Source organism: Telopea speciosissima, chromosome 2, assembly GCF_018873765.1.
Source record: "Telopea speciosissima isolate NSW1024214 ecotype Mountain lineage chromosome 2, Tspe_v1, whole genome shotgun sequence".
NCBI lineage: Eukaryota > Viridiplantae > Streptophyta > Magnoliopsida > Proteales > Proteaceae > Telopea > Telopea speciosissima.
In genome coordinates this window covers 67,973,068-67,992,009 of record NC_057917.1, presented here as the reverse complement: position 1 = coordinate 67,992,009, position 18,942 = coordinate 67,973,068, and the positions used below count along the sequence as shown (strand labels likewise).

General features: G+C 38.1%; 2 protein-coding genes across 2 annotated transcripts; one reads left to right on the top strand and one right to left on the bottom strand.

Moving 5' to 3' along the window:
* The first annotated feature begins 1,056 nt into the window (after positions 1–1,056).
* On the top strand, positions 1,057–5,880 carry LOC122650317 (probable E3 ubiquitin-protein ligase ZFP1). Its single transcript, XM_043843711.1, has 6 exons — positions 1,057–1,149; positions 3,366–4,229; positions 4,415–4,836; positions 4,957–5,046; positions 5,177–5,344; positions 5,466–5,880. Exons 2-6 carry the CDS (start codon positions 3,368–3,370, stop codon positions 5,610–5,612), a joined length of 1,689 nt encoding a protein of 562 aa, XP_043699646.1. The 5' UTR covers positions 1,057–1,149; positions 3,366–3,367; the 3' UTR covers positions 5,613–5,880.
* A 4,036-nt stretch (positions 5,881–9,916) lies between these two features.
* LOC122650318 (ras-related protein RABA1f) lies at positions 9,917–18,076 on the bottom strand. Its single transcript, XM_043843712.1, has 2 exons — positions 17,673–18,076; positions 9,917–10,816 (listed from the first exon to the last, which is right to left on the bottom strand). The coding sequence occupies exons 1-2, from the start codon at positions 17,891–17,893 to the stop codon at positions 10,384–10,386; spliced, it is 654 nt and encodes a 217-aa protein (XP_043699647.1). The 5' UTR covers positions 17,894–18,076; the 3' UTR covers positions 9,917–10,383.
* Positions 18,077–18,942: the final 866 nt, after the last annotated feature.

Here is an 18,942-nt window from a genome sequence, read left to right as displayed (position 1 = left end):
TGGCATGGGAGAGATTTCCCAAAAAAACCCTCTCCCATTTTTTTATATTCTACACTACTAATCCATTTATTTTACATGGATTAGTTATGGGATGTAGATTCTCTTTAAATGGTCAAAAGTTACCCAACTCCATTCCTAATGCTATCCTGAGCCACAGTTTGTTACATTATTTATTGGTTTTCCTTCCCCAAAATTTCATTTTGGTAAAAAGATTTCTGATTGGACAATGATTAGAAACAGCATGAAATATGTGAAAGTTTAGGAAAATGTTTACCTTTATAAAGCATATTCCTTTTCTACCTAGTTACCCAACCCATTAATTCTATGTGGACATCTTATAAGACAATTGGACCTTAAGTTAAAGAACCTTTTTAACTTTTAAGATTTCTAAGAATTTCGGGAATTTAAAACTTATAATCCAAAAAATATAAGAAAGTTTTGCGGTTTGGCAATGTAGTTTCCATTTTTTGGCTTTTTGGGAAATTCTCCAACCCTTTTGATTTTCTCTTTCCTCTGGATTTCTTCGGACCTGTAAATGCCAGTTACAAGATTGAAGATTCTTTGGGAATTTCAGAATTTAGAAATAGAAACCAAGCCAAGAAACCTGCAAAAGTTGAGCAAAGCCTTTTCTTTTGGTCATCCTCTATGTATAAATCCTTTCAACAATTTTTTTTCTTCTTCTTGTGTTTAAGTCTTCTCAACCCAACTTGTTAATTCTCTCTTTCTTCGCGCTGGATTTCTGCGGACCTGCTAACGTTTGCTGTTGCGAAATTTCTCTGAGAAGTTTGTCATCCATTAGTGAGCATCGGACTTGATCGATGGACTGGTGGGTTATTTTTCCTTTTTGTGAATTTTATTTCTGTATGTATTTCTATGTTGTCAATCAAGCGGGTTTCTTCTGTTTCGGTTTTCTATGCGCGATATCTATCTCTTCCTTTTTTGGAACTTTTTTTTTCTCCCTAATATCGTCAATCTCCCTTTTTTCCCCTTTTTTTGGGTGGCTTTCGATCGACAGAGCATGATATACGACATTTGAATTCTACACCTATATTCTTTGAGTTGGTTATTAATATTTTTCGCCTTTTTGATTGCAGATGGGTAGGTTATTTATCTAATCTCTTGAAGCTGTGAACTTGTTGTTGCTAAAAGGTATGGTTCTGGAATCTGGATGGCTTCTTCTTCTTCTTCTTGTCGTTGTCGATTTGTTTTTGATAAAATCTATTCTTGCCATGCTCATAATAGATCATTTCCGTATCTGCTTTAGAAGTTTTGGAGGCATTTTGGAGAAATCACGTAGTTTCAAGTTCTAATGCTATTTCACATGTTCCATTGCATGGAGAAATTGTTTGTTGTTTATTCTTGTAGGGGATAACTGAAAATTCACTTATTCTTCCCCGAAAACACGATTAAGAAAAAGGAGGGAGGGTGGGTGGGAGGATGTTGTCTTTATAAGTAGACTTTGTTTCTGGGAATTGATGCGATAAGTAGGTTTAACGACTGAGCTTTGTTGTTACAGCTAAAACTTACTAGATATTGTGGAGTCTCTAATAATTTGTGTTGTTTGCTTCTCCAATTACACATTAGAGTGTAATACCCTGTGCCTATACATTTGATGTGACAAACTTTTTGCTTGCAGTTTGTTCTAAAGTCGTTTGGAGTGTTGGCCCATTTTTTCGGTTAGTAGTATTCATCTTCCCTGTGATGGCACAGAGTTGAAGATTAGGATGGAGAAATTCCTGGTTTTTCTTTTGGGATCGGTCTTCTTGTGAAATTAGTCTGTCCACTAGTAGTTTGCATATTGGCATTGGTCAATTTGGACCAAACACTGTTTATTATTTGTCCAGTTAGTTGTAATCCACCATTTGACACTTCAGTGACTTGATTCCACTTGCCAGAATATGATCCTGGTGTCTTTCCTTTGTGTCCTTGTATGATATTGAATGTAAATCACTTGTTCATGTACTGTCTAGCAACTTCCTTAGTTCCTCTTGATATACTCCTGTCTGTTCAGATGTTGCCTCCCTTGTGTCTCCCAATTTATTATTGGCTAATATTATTTTCCAGTTCTATGCAATAGTTTCCTTCTGTCCTTTACATTTCCCTGTTTACGTCCATCAGTGTCTTCTAATATGTTCATTTTGGTGAACCTCCAATACTTGAATCAAATCACATAGCTTCAAGTATTATTTTTTCTTACTTAGAAATAAGAAAACTGTCATCATATCCTGCTGGTGATCTTCTTCTTAAAAATTTCATTCTGATCCATTCTCCACATTCACCAGAATTCCATTTGTTTCCTTTGTATAATCATAACAGTGCTCATGGGAGTGAAGGGAGGTGTAGCTGAATGAATTGGATAAGCCTTGTTTTATGTTAAAAAGCTGTGATGTGGGTGTTTGTTAAGCCTTTAGATTAATAATTCTTGTAGTGAATCATGATATTCTCTTTCTTATGAAAGAAGTCATTCATTGAGGATTGATTTTTGGTCGGGACGTCTTCGGAATTGAGTGCCCAAAACCATTTTGAACTTTGTTGCTTGGCTACTATTCTTGGTAGTATGAAGCACAGATGGAATTGAATTTACTTTTTGTGTTCTTGTATTGGCTTTCTGTCTATTTGCTGTGTTGTAGGGTTGAGATGCAAGTATTTATAGACTATGCGGGCCTCATGTTAGATCTTTCATTACAAATTTCTAAGTTGGCAATAAGGAAATCATCCAAAAAATATGTTTCTTTTTTCCTGTATTTTGTTGCTCGAGTGATTTATAACAACAACAACAACAAAAAACTAAGCCTTATCCCAACTTAATGGGGTCGGCTACATGGATCCAAACAAAACAAAGTAGGTAAAACTGAGGTCTAAACGAAAGGGAAAAAAAAAAGGGATGGGAAAAGAGAAGAGAAATGGAAAATGGAAAATACTGAAAGTTTGAAAATAAGAAGGAAAATGAAAGATGAAAGTGAGAGGAAAGAGGCACAGCCCAGCAAGTCGGGAAAATCTCAGCTAGATGGGGTCTGCAACATGGATCCTTGCCCTCCAATAGGCTCTATCTGAAGTCATACTTGGCACAAGGCCTAGACTATGCATGTCCTTGAGTGATTTATGCTTTCACTAATTGGATTTAGGTTAGCCAACCCCCCCCCCCCCCGCGCCCACCCAAAAAAAAAAAGAGTTGGGTTTTGGTTCTCACAATGTGGAATTCTTAAATGAGCTAGTTATTTAGAATTCAGTATTTCTCATTATGCATTCAATTAAGATATCAGTTTTATACATATTTTTTACTCGTTCGTGTTTATAATGACTTCAGTTTTGTTATACTTGTGCTCTGAAAAAAGAATCATTTCTAACAGTAAATTATCCAACAGATATGGGACAAAGAAACATCCTATGCACAAATCAAATGCTCGATGGGGAAATTCATCAACTAGGCCAGCATTATCTCCATCCTGAGCCCTGTATTTTCTTGGGAAATATTGCTGATTTTCCACGCCCTAATATCTATCCAGTGTTATCAGCTTCTGGAAACACCAGTAATATTGATAATGGTATGTTTTATGGGGCCCAATATAATAGTCTTCATCATCATCATCCTATGATGACAAATCTTGATTTTGGTGGTGTTCCTGCATCAAACTTCTATGATCCCTATATGATGCCCTTGTCTGGTAGAAGAAACTTCCCTGTTCCATTAAATCATGGCCCTGCTGATCAGTTACCTTCTTCAAGCAACCATGGAATTATTGGAGTTAGTTTGGCTGAATATGAAGGGAATAATTTCATGGATGGTGTTAGAGGCTCATGCAAAAGAAAGAACGCAGAGGGCTTTCCAAGGAACTCCCAACATGCCAACGGCTCGACAAGCTCCAGTTCATCGTCCTCAGGCACCTCATTGAGTACAGGGCTACACCATTGGGAACAGCAATTTGAATCTGGTGCTGGAATGCTTGATATTGCATCTTTTCCTCCACCTGAATTTGGAGGGAATGGAATTCCATCAGTCACAGAAGGGGGACCTCGGAGAAGTGTGAGGAGCAGATCCAGTCCTATTGGCCTTCAGCGGGACTCCCCTCTTTTGCATAACCAACATCATTTAATTCAGGGGCATTTTATGGGTCAGTCCTTTCAGCCTGCCTGCAGTACCTTGGTGGAGCAACAGTTTGGTAGTAATGGTGGAGATGGAGGAGGCATGTCAACCTGGAATTATGCACCAACTTTACCTTACTTGCATGGTAATTTGCTGTCTTTCATTTCTTCCCCAAAAACAGTCAGACCTATTTGTTGTTAGTTGAAGATTGTGTATATTCTCCGAGTTCCCCTGGTGGTTTGATTGTGATTCAGATATTAACTTTGTTGTTGAAAACTCACACCCATAAATTTTATGTTTTAACATAAAAGTTTCATGGTATTGTTATAGGCAGAAGTGTCACTGGAGGCTCTTTAGAGATTGGGACTATGGGTGCACAGGGATACCAAGACACCACTAATGGTGCAAATTCTGCGGTTCTCTTTTATCCTTCTTCCATTTCACATCAGCACAGCCAACAGCACCATGATCATCATCATCATCATCCCCCACCTCCTCAAGTGCAAGGCATGCCTAGTCACAATTTTACTTACCATCCGCAAGTACCTACACCTTCATACTGGTATCCTACGAACAATACCTTTCACCACAGTAATCTGAATCCTCCTCAAGATGATACAGTGCCAGGGTTTGGGTATCAGAGGCCCCTTCTACACACTGGCTTCAGGATATATCGACCTCACCGGAGAGCGGTGCAGCAGACAGTGCCAGAAGATGGCCACCGCCAACGTTTAAGGATTCTGCCTGAAGATGTAAGTTTTTGGTGTCCATTAGCTTTATTATTTCAAGTGGAAAATTAGAATTATGGTTGTATTTTTATTCTATTTAAGCTGTTGGTGTGAGCTAATCTAGTATTCTATCAATATATGTAGGAGCTTGCCATACTGGATTTTTCAGGCTTTGGGAATTTCAGTGACCATCACAGTGACATGCGGTTGGATATTGATCACATGTCATATGAGGTAAGTCAAGAAGTAATTATCTGACTCTGAAATGTTTCAAGTTTCTTAAAATTAACCAATTTCTGTTTAAGTGTCACAATGTGGACCTCCTTAAGAATGTTTTGACTGAAAAATTGGAACCTGATTGCAGGAGTTGCTTGCCCTGGAGGAGCGTATTGGTGATGTAAAAGTTGGATTGACAGAAGAAAACATCATTAGGCATCTTAAGACAAGATATCATGTGTCCCCTTCAACCTATATCAATTTGGATGACCCATTAGACATGGATCAGGATTCGGAATCCTGCATCATATGCCAGGTATTTTATCTTATCTAACAGAGAATAATGTGTTCTTTTCCTGATAATTTCTGTTCCTTTTTCTTCAAATTGCCATGTAAATGGTAGTGTGACTAGTGGTTATGGGTTTGGTGTTTTACAGGATGAGTATGAGAACATGGACAAGATAGGGACTCTTGATTGTGGACATGAATATCATGCAGAGTGTATAAGGAAGTGGTTGCTTGTGAAAAACGTGTGCCCAATTTGCAAAATTTCAGCTTTGTCTGTGGATGGCAAAGATGGATAGAAAGATTGGAGGATGGAAGGAAAAAAACCCCTCCCTCCCTCCTAAACTAATCTCTGTTTATCAGAGCTGGTGCTTTATTGTGTATACATATATAAATGATTTATTTTGACATTGCCTGAACTATTAATTCTTTGGCTCCTTGGGGTAAGTAAGGTCCTTGCCCTTCCTGGTTTCCTTCCTCCCTCTCATGTAAAAATGTTATTCAATGTTCATTCAAGCACTTTGCAGAATGGACCTTAATTAAGTAATAATGAAAGGATATTTCTTTCGTTTGTTGTTTTTATTTTATTGTTTCTAGCAATCTAGCTTCTGCTTGTTTTCACTTTTCAAATATTTTTCTTTCCCTTTATTTGGGCGAATATCGATATATATACAAAGGACAGGTGGCACATATACATCATTGGCTCATGCGAAAAGCTCAAAAAGCCATGTTTGGATAAGCTTCTATATGGCCAAAGTTTCTTTGCAGGGCCCCATCAAAAGAAAATAGCCCACATTGTTTGTGCCCCCATCAAATGGAAATAGCTTGTTTATGTGGTGACTTCAACTTGGGTAGATAAGATATGGTCTGGAGATCTGGACTGGCGACTTGTTAAACTCCTGAGCCAAATTTATTCATGTACTTGAGTGCTTCCTCTTATTGGTATTTTTTCTTGTGTCTTCAACTATTTTTCAAAAGATTGACTTTGACCTCTTTTTTTTTTTTTTTTGTATCAACTATTTTTGACCTTTAAGACTCAATAATTTTGTTTGTACACTAATAAGTAGAGGTTTTACCTGCAACAAACCTTGTAGTAGTAAACTTATTTTAAAGGGATTTTCTTCGTATTATTTTGGTAATTTTACTTTTGTGCCTTTTTAGTATTACATATTTTTTCCCCAGTGAGCGTAAATAAAGTTAGGGAAACAATTTTTCTGTCCGGGAGTGCTGGTGTAGGAGTGTGGCTTACACCAACATTCCCATGTGTCTATCTCTCTCTTCCTTAAAACAAGGGCAGAGCTGTCTTTTCATATGGGGAGGAGAGAGATAGACTCACGGGACTCCCGTACAGAGTTCTTTTCATGTGTACTTGAATTATATGCATGACTGGGACATCTTTGATAATGACATTATGACACTGTCATTTTCAAATTATTTTTAAAAAATATTTTTACTTTTAATTTAAAGAACTTTTGGGAATAAGATTAGGGACAATTAAAATGTGTCATATTCTAAATATACATGTAAAGGTGGCATTCAGACACTCCCTATAAATATTAAACAATTAGATTTTACAAAAGATAAAAGGTTTTATATAAGCAGAGATAACCATATGGAATAGATGGGTGTGGCATGCCTCTAGTTGTACCATGTGGAATGTTGGTGCTACAGTATCTTTGTTTCTGAAATTTTCATTGGATTGTTTTACTATGAGCTGAAACTTGACATGTGAGTGAGGGATGTTTTGACATTTACTAGTTCACAAAATTTCAGCTACGTCCCACCTAGCATGTGGCGGAGCTGGTTGCAACTTCTCATTTAATTTCCTAGAGGTTGTTTTCTAATCAAAGTGATGGTATTGTGCTTAACCAAAAACAGATTTTAGAAAGCTGATTGCTTTTTATTTTCTTTGTTCTTTTTCTTTTTACGTGTGTAATTATACCTAATAAAACCAAATAAAGCTATCAAGATCATCTAAGATGGTATGGTGTTCAGATATGGCAAACACCAACAAGAAATAGGAATTTTTATTACCTCAAGTGCATCAAAAAGGTACATCTGACGGTGCACCTTAAAGTGATTTTGTTTGAAGCACTCGCACTGGAAAAATATCACCTTAATTTCCCTTGCCCGTCAATTCCCTCTAATAGAGGACGGGTGGACTCCACTCCGGGCAGTGTGTTTGGGCAGGGGATAGGGTGGTCATTTTCACCCCCTATTAGATGGAATTGAGGAAATTGAGGGGCATGCAAATTGAGGGGATAAAGATCCCCTCCAAGTATATGTGCACTGTCAAATGTACCTTTTTGGTGCACTTGAGGGTGTCCTGTACTGGAGGGGATAAAGGTCCCACGAAATAGTGGTTTTCACTAGTTGAAGGCGGAAAATTATCATCGTCAATTTCCTCAATTCCTCTAATAGAGGGAGGTGGACCCCACTCGGGCAGGGGATAGGGTGATCATTTCCACCCCTATTGGATGGAATTGAGGAAATTGAGGAGCAGACAAATTGAGGGGATAAAGATCCGTTGAAGGCTTGTGCATTCTCGAGCCTAGATCCTCTACTTCCACCTGCCCCTACTACCATGTGCGCCCCTATCAAATCATGCACTTTCATTAGATCACATCTAGGAGAACGATTTTGAAACTGGGAAGAGAAGGTACCCAATTTCTCTACCAAGTGTCATATTTCTCACCATTGCCAAATTGCCAAACCAAACCGCTTGATAGCACCTTCCTTCCAACTATAATGCCCCTCTAAGACCAGGATGGGTTGTTACCCAATGATGCCTCCATGATTTGAGTTCGGATCCTCTAGTTCCACCTGCCCCTACTTTCGTGTGTGCCTTACACACAATGGGGCACACAAAGACCGTCTTACCCTCGCCTGACACAATGAGGCACTCAAAGACCGCCTTACCCCGGCTCAGGCAGGGGTAAGATGGTCTTTGCGTGTCCCATTGTGTGTAAGGCGCACATGAAAGTAGGGGCAAGTAGAAGTAGAGGATGTCGATTGGCAAATCTAACATCTTACTCACCAAAGCTTCTTCCCACCATTTTTGCTTAACACTCCCCCTCTCAATTACACAACACATACTTCCAAAAATGTTCAGGTCACAACACTACTCGGTTCCACAATTAAGTTCTCCTAAAACTCTGTAATTTTCTAATGTAGATTGTTACTAAAGATTCAGAAAATATTGTTGGATATAAATTAGGTAAAATACCATTATACTCAGCGCAACTTAGTAAATCTTCAAATATTAATACTGTTGAAAAAATCAACACATTAATTATCACGCCTTATCACGCCTCATAAAGTCAATCCGGCATGAACCCAAATCGAACCGAACCGCATTCAGTTTTTTAATGAGTGTCTACCCGTAGAATACCTACGCTATTAATGCATGCACGGCCAAGCCAATCCCACAACGCCTTACCTATGGCACTCACAATGTCAACCAAGCCTTGCTTCTGGCATGCCACGATGCCTCGCCGTAGTCAAATCTGCTCCGCTTTGGAACATTTCAAGAAAGACACAACACAGTTGGTGTCAGCATCAAATCAATACCTTTTGCCAAGTGTCCAACACGAGTGACTCCATGTGATAAATAGGGATAAATAGGGTATATTTAATTCATCTTTCTTGGAAAAGAAGTGGTAGAAAGATAAATGTAAAGTTCTATAAAATCACAAGAATGTCATTTCATATTAATGGTTTGTTTATAATATTTTATTATTTTGGACTTATATTGATACACTTTCATTATTTATTTGAAGTTGAAGTTTGCCCGGGGAAATAAGTATGGACGCACACATTTCTAGGAGAATGCACCAATCGATATCCTCTACTTCTACCTACTCCTATTTTTGTTTGCGCCCTATACACAATGGGGCATGTAAAGACCATCTTACCCTTGTTCGGGCACCTTACTCGAGTCAGGGTAAAGCGGTCTTTGCATGCCCCATTGTGTGTAGGGCACACACGGAAGTTGGGGCAGGTGAAAGTAGAGGATCCGGACTCTAGATTCGCACCACGATATCGATCATTTGAGGTACTAGTAATACACAGGGTGAAGAATAAGGTCGAAGTGGATTGACAAGTAAGCCCTTTGTGAAGGCCAGGCAATGTATTGTGGGATTGGCAAGTTGTAGTGGATACTCCTACAATATAGCTTTAATGGGAGAAATACCTCAAAAGTGAGGTATCATTGCCTTGAGGGTCACATTAGTGACGCCATAAGCTTGAGCGAGTGGGCTATCATGTGTCCCGTGGTGCAAGTGTGTCCGTCTTTGGCATTGCTTGGGTTCGGCATGACTTGGGGGCGTGTCTGTATGGGTTTCAGTTACTAGCATGCAATGTACAACAGTGATAGCCAACACGAGAAGTGTGGCGCAGGTCTTGTTAACAACATTCTCATTTATTTTTTGGGAAAAAGAATGCTAACCAGTCACGTGGTTCCTGTGCCTAGACAAAAGACATACCTCAAAAACCAATGATTGAATTGTGATGCATCAAACGGTAATTGGCTCGATCTTTTAACCAAAATAGGTGGGAAATTAATAATCTTTCAAGATGTTGCCACCACCATCAAATATGTTTAGAGAATGCGCATTACATATATATTCCATTTTAAATTATAAGAACTAATCTCCATGTCTTTCCATTAGCTTCCGAATACATCTGTAGTCCAAAGCAACCAAATATAACAAAATCCTGTGGTAATTAAAAATCAAAGTATTACATTGACATGAACTCCAAAGAAAGAGAAGGAAAAGGAGAATAAGATAAATTGCAAGGAGTCTGCCTCGGATGCAAAGAGAATTACCCAACACCCTCCAACTTTCTATAGATCCTTAAAACATTTTGGCTAGCCCTACACAAATTTAATCATACAATGCTTGATAAGATTTGACTGTAAAACTATGTTCGAGAGTGCATTCCATGTGGTGTTGTGCCCAAAAATTCAAGAAATACTATCAGGAACAGCATCACAGAGAATGAGGAATTCCGAAGCAGAGCAGTGGGATATACATTCAACACCAAACCTCTATCCACGTCCTTCTTTGGTTAGGTAGAGCAGCATCCAACTTTCTTGACAGCTGATACATCATCCTTCGTGCCCACATTGATTGTCTGTCCTTTGGGCAAAGCTGCAGGGTCATCCCCAATATCAAGAGCCTTCCTGCTGACAACACGATAGATCTGACTGAGCACTTCTGTGAAGGCATTTTCTACATTCATGGATTCCAGGGCAGATGTCTCCATGAAGAAGTTGTTCTCTCTCTCAGCAAAAGCTTTTGCATCCTCGGTAGAAACAGCTCGCAGATGACGCAGGTCAGCCTTGTTTCCCACAAGCATGATCACAATGTTTGAATCGGTGTGGTCCCTAAGCTCTTTCAACCATCTCTCCACATTCTCAAATGTAACGTGACGTGTAACATCATATACAAGCAGTGCACCAACAGCTCCTCGATAGTACGCACTCGTAATTGCACGGTATCTATGTATAAGAAATTGAAATGAAATACTGAATTATTAAACTGCACTAAAATTTATCTGGCCTCAAATTTTTGTGAAATCTACTGAAAAAAGGATAGAATTCAACAAAATAATAAGAGTTATTAAAATTATTAAAGGAAAAAATTGTCAACAAATTTTGCAAAGATAAAAGGTAAAATTTGAGTAGTAGCATGCATAGCTTTTAAACTATAAATTTAACTAGGACTCTGCTTCAATAGGGAGAAAAGAAGGGTCATTTGCATGTGGGACGTCAAGAAAATCATCGTCCTACTCGGAATAACTAGCTAAATATACAATTCCAACACATTTTGGGTAACCAAAAGTAATTTGGTCAAACCTGGGTTCAGGCCTTTGTCATATGTTTTAACTTAGACATGGAAAGATGAAAATTACATCATCTGTGGGTCAAGACATCACAATTCACAAACACAACCAAGTAATTCAAAGCATAAGCCACAAACACTTCATGATATAATTCAACTTAAAACCGATTTTTTTTTAATCAGAAATTCACTACTGTCCTATGCGGTTTTATAGTACAAAACATGGTTGTTTAACAAATAATGTTGTAGAAAATTCAAGGTATAAATTGGCATTGCATTTTACAACCTACAGTTGGTTAAGAAACCTCATTGAGATTGTTCAAAATTATAAATATATTTTGGGCACTCAATTATTAATTTCACAATTAAAATGTCTATTATCCTGCATCATATAATATTTCAACAAAATTATTTCAGTATGAAACAATAAGTTGAAAATCCTAGCTCTCCACATTTGTGTCCAGGAAGTTCTACATAGAGTTCTAATCCTCTCATAGCACTGTTTCCCAAACACTTCCATAAATTCATGACACAGGATGAACAAGAATTAAGCAAGTAGCAAAAGATATCCCTATTAACAACCAGGATGCAGTGAACCACCCATTCAAGGACCGAAGTGTAATGAATGCAATCCACCCGAATGGTGATTGTAAAGGAACACCTAACAACAAATCCCAAGTAGAAAGCGTTACTAAACGAACATACTACAATAGAAGTCACTCAATAAACAGACCAGAGTAGATTGAGTTCATATAGTTTTGTTCCACTTGCAAAAAGAAGGGGGAAAAACTATATATCCTCTGCTTCACATTAACAAACAAACTATGAGAAATCTCAATATTGAAGACTCTAATTGGGAAAGTTATTTTACTTTGAAGCCCCCAAAACAAGCCACAATCGAACCATACATATACAGCTTCTTTTGACAATCTAATGGAAGTTTATTTCCTATTATTTCTCACTGTAGGAATGTAACTGTTCCAGAAAGATTGTTGATGTAAATCGGCTGACTAAAACCAGACACAGGTGTAGGGATTGTTCCCTAGACCAGCAGTAGTGTAGGTGTAGGGATTCCCCTACACCAGCACTAATTCGTGGGATTAGGTTAGATTTTATTTGATTTTTAATTAAGTCTTTTATTTGAGTTTTATTTGGAGTTGTAATCCTAATTGGGATTTTGTTTTGAATCCTAGTCGGGAATCCTAGTTTTAGTTTGAGTCCTAGTTCTACTTTGAGTCCTAGTTTGAGTTTGATTTTTAGTTTCTATGTTCAGCCATTGTGGTTATAAAAATAGTTGTAATTGCTCAATTGAGCTCACGATTGAATGAATACAAAGTTTGCTTATAGCATTGTTGAACCCTGAGAAATCTATTCTATTCCCCCATCCCCTTTCTATTGAATTCTTCAACACCAGTTCTGCCCTATTTGATCTCTTGAAGCATCTATCTTATTGCTGGAATTTCGAATTTCTCTGCTGGTTCAAGAGTATTATTAACAAATCTGAAGACTAACTTCAGCTATTCAAGGAGGCCAATTGATCACTGCTTGAAGAAGAATCAGACCACAGTTCTGTTAGGATTTGGGTTTTTCTCTATTGAAGCTCAATCAGCCTGTCTTCAAGTTCCTGTTGCTGCAACTTCTGAATTCTATTTCAAGTTATTAAATATGGGTTTGGAACACAACCTACAAGCATTATCTTCTCTTCTCATTCCAGATCTGATTTTCAATTGGTGACTGGTTTGTCTGAAACCCTAAGTTTCTATATTTCATTCTTCTACCTTCTAACCTGTGATTCCACCATAACTTTACATCAGATCATCAGAACCAGCTCAAACTTGGCTCAAATATTCCTCACTCCCATTGGGAAACTCGCTTCTGGTTGTAGCCCTAACGGACCACCCTAAACGCTAGATTCTCTCACTTCCCTCTTTTCAAAATCCCAAAACCCTAACTCTAACTTGCTGCCAATTCAATTCACCACACTTTCCCCCCATTAAAATTTAATGTAACCTTCACTGATAGACTCCCCTACATGAACTTAGCCTAATCCTACCATCAAACCCTAACCCTAATTTGCCCAAAATACCCAATTTTGGCCTACCCGATTTACCAGTTCATAGCAAATCCTGGTTATTGGCTCCTAGTTGGATTATCTACCAATCTAGGTAATGTAGTCCTAGGTAGGAGTAATCCCACTAGGAACCAGGGTAATGGGTTCACCTAACAAGGCTGGCCGATTGGGACAGCTTAGGCTAATTAGGGCAGAATGAGGGTTAGGGTTAGGGTTTCGAGCTAGGGTTTTATTTGGTAATGATGTGCAGGTTTTTATGAGTCTATTGGTGTAGGTTTGGATCAATTTGGATGAAGTTGGAAATCTAGGGTTTCGGGTTAGAGGCCTTATGAAAATGAACTATTTGTGAGATTTAGGGTTTAGGGGTGGATTTTGGGAAAGGGGTTTATAGGGTATTAATGGGCAGGTCTAGGGGGTTATTTTGGCATAAAGAAGTTAGGGTTTGGGAAGGTTTTAAAATTCTGCAATTTAGGGCAGAATTGGATTTAGGGTTTTAATGGAGGTAAGGGTTTGATGGATGGAGGGGAGTTTGGACTAGATCTAATGAAGAGGAATGGCTGGACAGATTAGAAGAAGAAGGTTTGAAATCAAATCTCAGATTCAAACTTACTAGATTTGAAGAGATCTTCAATGGTAGCAACTTTGAAGATGAACAATGGGGTCTCCCGATCTACAAGATGCAAGGAGATAAGTAGCAGCCCTCCCGATCTTCACAATGCAAGGAGTCGATTGGAGATCCACCAATCCCTTCACCTTGATATTACTCACAAGGCAACCTTGATATTACTCACAAGACACTCACGATGGAGCAAAGGCAACAACAAAGACAGCAAGCATAAAACTGAGTTTTTATTAATCAAATTCGTGTTCCATACATGGCTCCTTTAGAACCTTATATAAAAGACTCAAAATTAGACTTAGACACTAAAAAAGAATGGCCTAACCCAATCCTTAACCTATTAGCTAACTTAAACTGACTAGAAAATTGAAATAGACTCAAAATAGAGTCCTAATGACTTAAAAACAACTTAAACTACTTAAAATAAAGAAGATTCCCTACTAGCCAATAGGATATAAAAACCTCTTAGCCAATAGGATCACTTCACTTAAATTAGACCAATTGAACCAATTGGATGCACCCAATTTAGACCGGTTCAATTAAAAACATAAAATAAAGCTAAGTATTGGGCTAATCCCGTATACAACCTATGTACCCCTAGTTTAGACTCATTAAAGTGGCCTAATACATAGAAAACCCTTCGGAACAAAGGCCCAACATGTATATAAACCAACCCTAGGCCTATTTCTAAAGAAATAAGCCAATATCTATGATGAACCTGCATCACTAGGACTACATTAACTGTTTCCCCCAATTAAAAAAATTGACACATCAGATTCTTCATGGCAAGAGCCATTCTCAAACAACCTACAAATAAAAGTTTAAGACACCTCAGGTTGAGATATCCAAAACAGTCCAATTCAAAGCAAAGCCAACTTAGTAACCTGGAACTGACCCTTCCTTTCAAAACATCAATGTGAAGATAGCTTAGGTGAAGTCATTCAAGTCTTCAAAGCTTTGTACCTGATTCTCAATCCCCATTGCTCATACCTTGTCGTAATATCTTCAAATTGCTCTCTTGTAATATTTTCCTTTTCAAAGTTTGTCAATACAAAGCTTTGAAGTTTAGAATGACTGACGCCTTGTTGGAGAGGGAAGGCTCCCTTTTTACAGACAAAGGGGGAGCCAAAACAACCTTCAAAACCATGAGTTGTTTTTTAGTGAGTGCTTGGTGATGTTATCGTCTACTTGTTAGTGTATGATGACCTCACCATCCATTTGCTGGTGGAGGCTTAGCGCTGGATGACGTGGTGCTTTGCTGAGTAAGCAAATAATTATATCTTTTTCCATTTTGTCCTGATTCAATACAGTTCATCTTAGTGTTGAGTTATCGTTTCTTTTGTTGAATTTTTTTTGATACCTTTTCAATCTTGTCTGTGTCTCTTTGTCCAGTAATTTTTGTCTTTCCAATACAGCCATTGTGGATGCTTTAGAAATATTTGTCGATGTGTCTTTATTTCATTTTCACTTGCCTTGGATAATTTTGGATTTATCATTCAAAGTATCTTTGGAATTTGTAGACCTCATTTTCCAATCAGTATCTTGTTTTCTCATAAGGAAATCCATAGAGGGAGAATAAAGTCGTAGCAGGGTTTGAAAACACGGAACCGGAATCTTGTGAATACCATGGCATTTACTCTCAGAAGATAAATCTTGTGAAAATGGCTTGTATTCAACAAGAACAATCAGATTTGTTTCAACATCCTGCCTAAAGAAAGATAACCAGGGAAAAGAAAAGATGACGAAAAGAAACAACCAAAAAAGGAAACCGAAAAAGAAAAAATGTATTGTTGGTCCAGATGCAAGGATAAAAGAGTTAAATGAATAAAAAAAATTTATTGGAAACATTATTTGGGCTCAATCATAAATAAAGAAGGTGATATAGAGGATGATGTTTCTTAGGGAATTAAAATAAGATGGATGAGGTGGAGAGGTGCGTCCAGAATGTTGGCATATTCCTTTAAAACGAAAAGGAAAATTTTATAGGCAGTCATATGACCGGCTATATTGTATGGTGCGGAATATTGGGCAATTAAGAAACATCATATAGATAAACTTGGTGTAGCGGAGATGAGGATGTTGAGATGGATGAGTGGCAAAACTAGGAAGGATAAAGTAAGGAATGATCATATTAGCGCTGATTTGGGAGTAGCTCCAATACCTGATAAGCTATGAGAAATTCGTTTGAGGTGGCATGGCTTTGTTCAACAGAGGTATTTGGATGCCCCAGTACGGAGGAACAATTTGATTCAGATTGAAGGAACTAAAAGAGCCAAGGGCAGACCTAAAATGACCCTATAGCTTAGGCCTTGTATCAAGTATGACCTCGAATAGAGCTGATTGGAGGGCAAGGATCCATGTAGCCAACCCCATTTAGTTGGGATGAGACTGAGCTGTTGTTGAAAACATTATGATAACTGAAAGTCTGAAACTACACCCTCCCCCCTACAGACCATGGTTTGTAGTATCGGTCTCGGATCAGCGGATTTGCTAGGATCGAATTGGTATCGGCCGAGACCGGTCCTGATCTGATTTCCGATTACTAAAACCTTGCAACAGATAGACAATGTGCTCACTCACACACAAAAATTAGGTAAACATTCTAAGAGCTCAAGTACAGGTGTTCACATAGCATTCCAATATAAATATTCTTAATAAACACATTCTCATAATAGAAGTCAGGTGTGCATGTAGCATTCCTATATAAATATTTGCAATGAACACATTATCACAAAGAAAGTGATCAACATCAATTAGATACATATAGGAAAACTTTCAAACACGGCCCAAACGATAAAGTACTCCCTGCACATGATGGTCATGATATATTAAATTGCTCCTACCAACAACATGATCTACTTCTCCCTGTGAAGTAAACTATAAACATTATACCAATGTGTAGGTTTGAAAACCATAAGAAGGGTTTAGAACCCATATATAGCAGATGGATGGAAGATAGCCTCCATAAAATTCTGATCAATGTTCAGAAACACGATTTACAACAAAAAGTATTTCAGTGAATAATCTATAACTTCTAATCGCAAAATGTACCAAAAAGGAACTAAAACATTTAACGCCTATTATGACTTGTTCAACTTCATAATACTGCAATGTGGCTAACATTAATAGGAACCTAAATTAAACAAGCTCTCTACAATTACAATAACAACTTTCCCCATATGATTAATGCATGTTATCACTACACCGTGCAAAAAGAAATGTTGTGATAAATAATCAAAATCCTAAAAGCATAGGTTTTTAATGCAAATATGAGGGATTTAGTTACCGCGCTCCTCCACAAAACTAAGTCAATAATCAGATCTGACAAAAGAACAGGGCATAAATTTTTTTTCCCCACACATTCGCGGTTTGTTATATAACAACATTTGAAGAGAGATTTGTCATTAAATGATCAAATCAGCATCAATCTAAATAATAACAACATTTTTACCTTTCTGACAAGAAGATCTAAAACATAAGATGAACGAACACGATTCGGAAAAGAAGAGTCGATCCTCTTTGTCTGCGATCGACAATATTAAATCAACATTCATAACGGAGATACAAGAAATTTGAGGCTCCTGATCTGATTTAAAAAATACCAGCAATATCTACGTAAGGCTCACGATCTGAGCGCGTTCTAACATTGGTAATTCGGTACGCGAAAAGTGTGAAATAAGACAAACAGAATTCCATATCAAATAAAACTAGAGATCCATCCAATAGCAATGAAAAATGAAGAAGAAAAGATATCTTCAGAAAATGTAAATGTAGCATTTTATCTTGGAAGGTGAAGGGAGGAGAAAACAAGAGCGGATCAAACCTTTCTTGGCCGGCTGTATCCCAAATCTGCGCCTTGACGACCTTATCGTCAACGTGAATGCTCCGCGTAGCAAATTCAACACCGATCGTAGATTTAGATTCAAGGCTGAACTCATTCCTGGTGAATCTGGATAAAAGATTGGATTTCCCGACACCTGAATCGCCGATCAAAACCACCTTGAATAGATAGTCGTAATCATCGTCGGCTCTGTATGCCGCCATTTCTATTCGATTCGATTCTTCCCGCGAGCTCAAGAGAGAATAATAACAATGCGAACCTTCGAAGATAAAATTACGCGCTTTCTATCTATCTCTTAACAAGTGTCGCTCCTCGCCTCTGCAAAATTCGACATTTCAAAATTCGAAACACTGGGTGAGAGAGAGAGAGAGAGAGAAAGCGCGAGAATGAAGGGGACCTTTTAGAGCGGTGAGGGCTGAAATGGGCTTTAAATATCAAACAAACCCAACTACACTGTACGGAGAGGGAGAGGGAGAGGGAGACGTGGGTCAAAATGTCAAATCCCAAGCCCCATAAGGCCAAAACAGTCTTTTAAGTTGACAATCACAAACAGCATGGGAAAGGCCTGAGGCAGGTTCATGTAAGAACTTGCAACCCACATGAACCAGGAAAGACTGAGGTCCACGAGAACCATGATGCCATTTTCATGCAGGGTGTAGAAGATTTTAATTCTGGACCCTCGCTTCCTTATTAGGCATTTTCCCTTGAACCATGGTTTGAGGAGTCGGTATTGGATCAATCGTATCGGATGATTCTTATCAAAATTGGTAGAGGACAATATCGATTCCTGATCGATCCTGTATCGATAGATTGGTACGAATAAGGGTAAAAATGTAAAATAAAGGTATATCTGTCCGATCCAGATCAATACCAATACCAATACCGATACCGATACCGATTAGTAAAACCCTGTTGCCAACTCCGACCTGCTTTCTTGCTATGATCCCTTGCTAACTAAGGACTCAATCAATAAACTTACTAAGTAGGAAAAGTATCAAAGTATAATATGTATGTTATTTGTGTACTAGGAAAAAGTTTCCCACAACGCTAAGTACTATTTGAGTCCAGATCCTCTCCAACGCACCAGTGAGTGCACTGAGCATCAGACGGCTGGAGCTGTCTAGCATGTGCCCCAAGGACAGCTCCAGTCATTCGATACTCACTACACTCAATGGTGCACTGGAGAGGATTTTTACACATACTATATATTTCTTTCTCACAAAGTTTTTTTTTTTATTTTTTATTTTCTCTC

Bases quoted from the DNA above. Each gene is read 5' to 3' on its own strand.
- LOC122650317 (XM_043843711.1), top strand. From the start codon at position 3,368: ATGGGACAAAGAAACATCCTATGCACAAATCAAATGCTCGATGGGGAA. The intron at 4,230-4,414 runs GTAATTTGCTGT...GTATTGTTATAG, and splicing joins AACTTTACCTTACTTGCATG to GCAGAAGTGTCACTGGAGGC. The intron at 5,047-5,176 runs GTAAGTCAAGAA...ACCTGATTGCAG, and splicing joins TTGATCACATGTCATATGAG to GAGTTGCTTGCCCTGGAGGA.
- LOC122650318 (XM_043843712.1), bottom strand. From the start codon at position 17,893: ATGGCGGCATACAGAGCCGACGATGATTACGACTATCTATTCAAGGTG. The intron at 10,817-17,672 runs GTTTGATCCGCT...TCTTATACATAG, and splicing joins GATACAGCCGGCCAAGAAAG to ATACCGTGCAATTACGAGTG.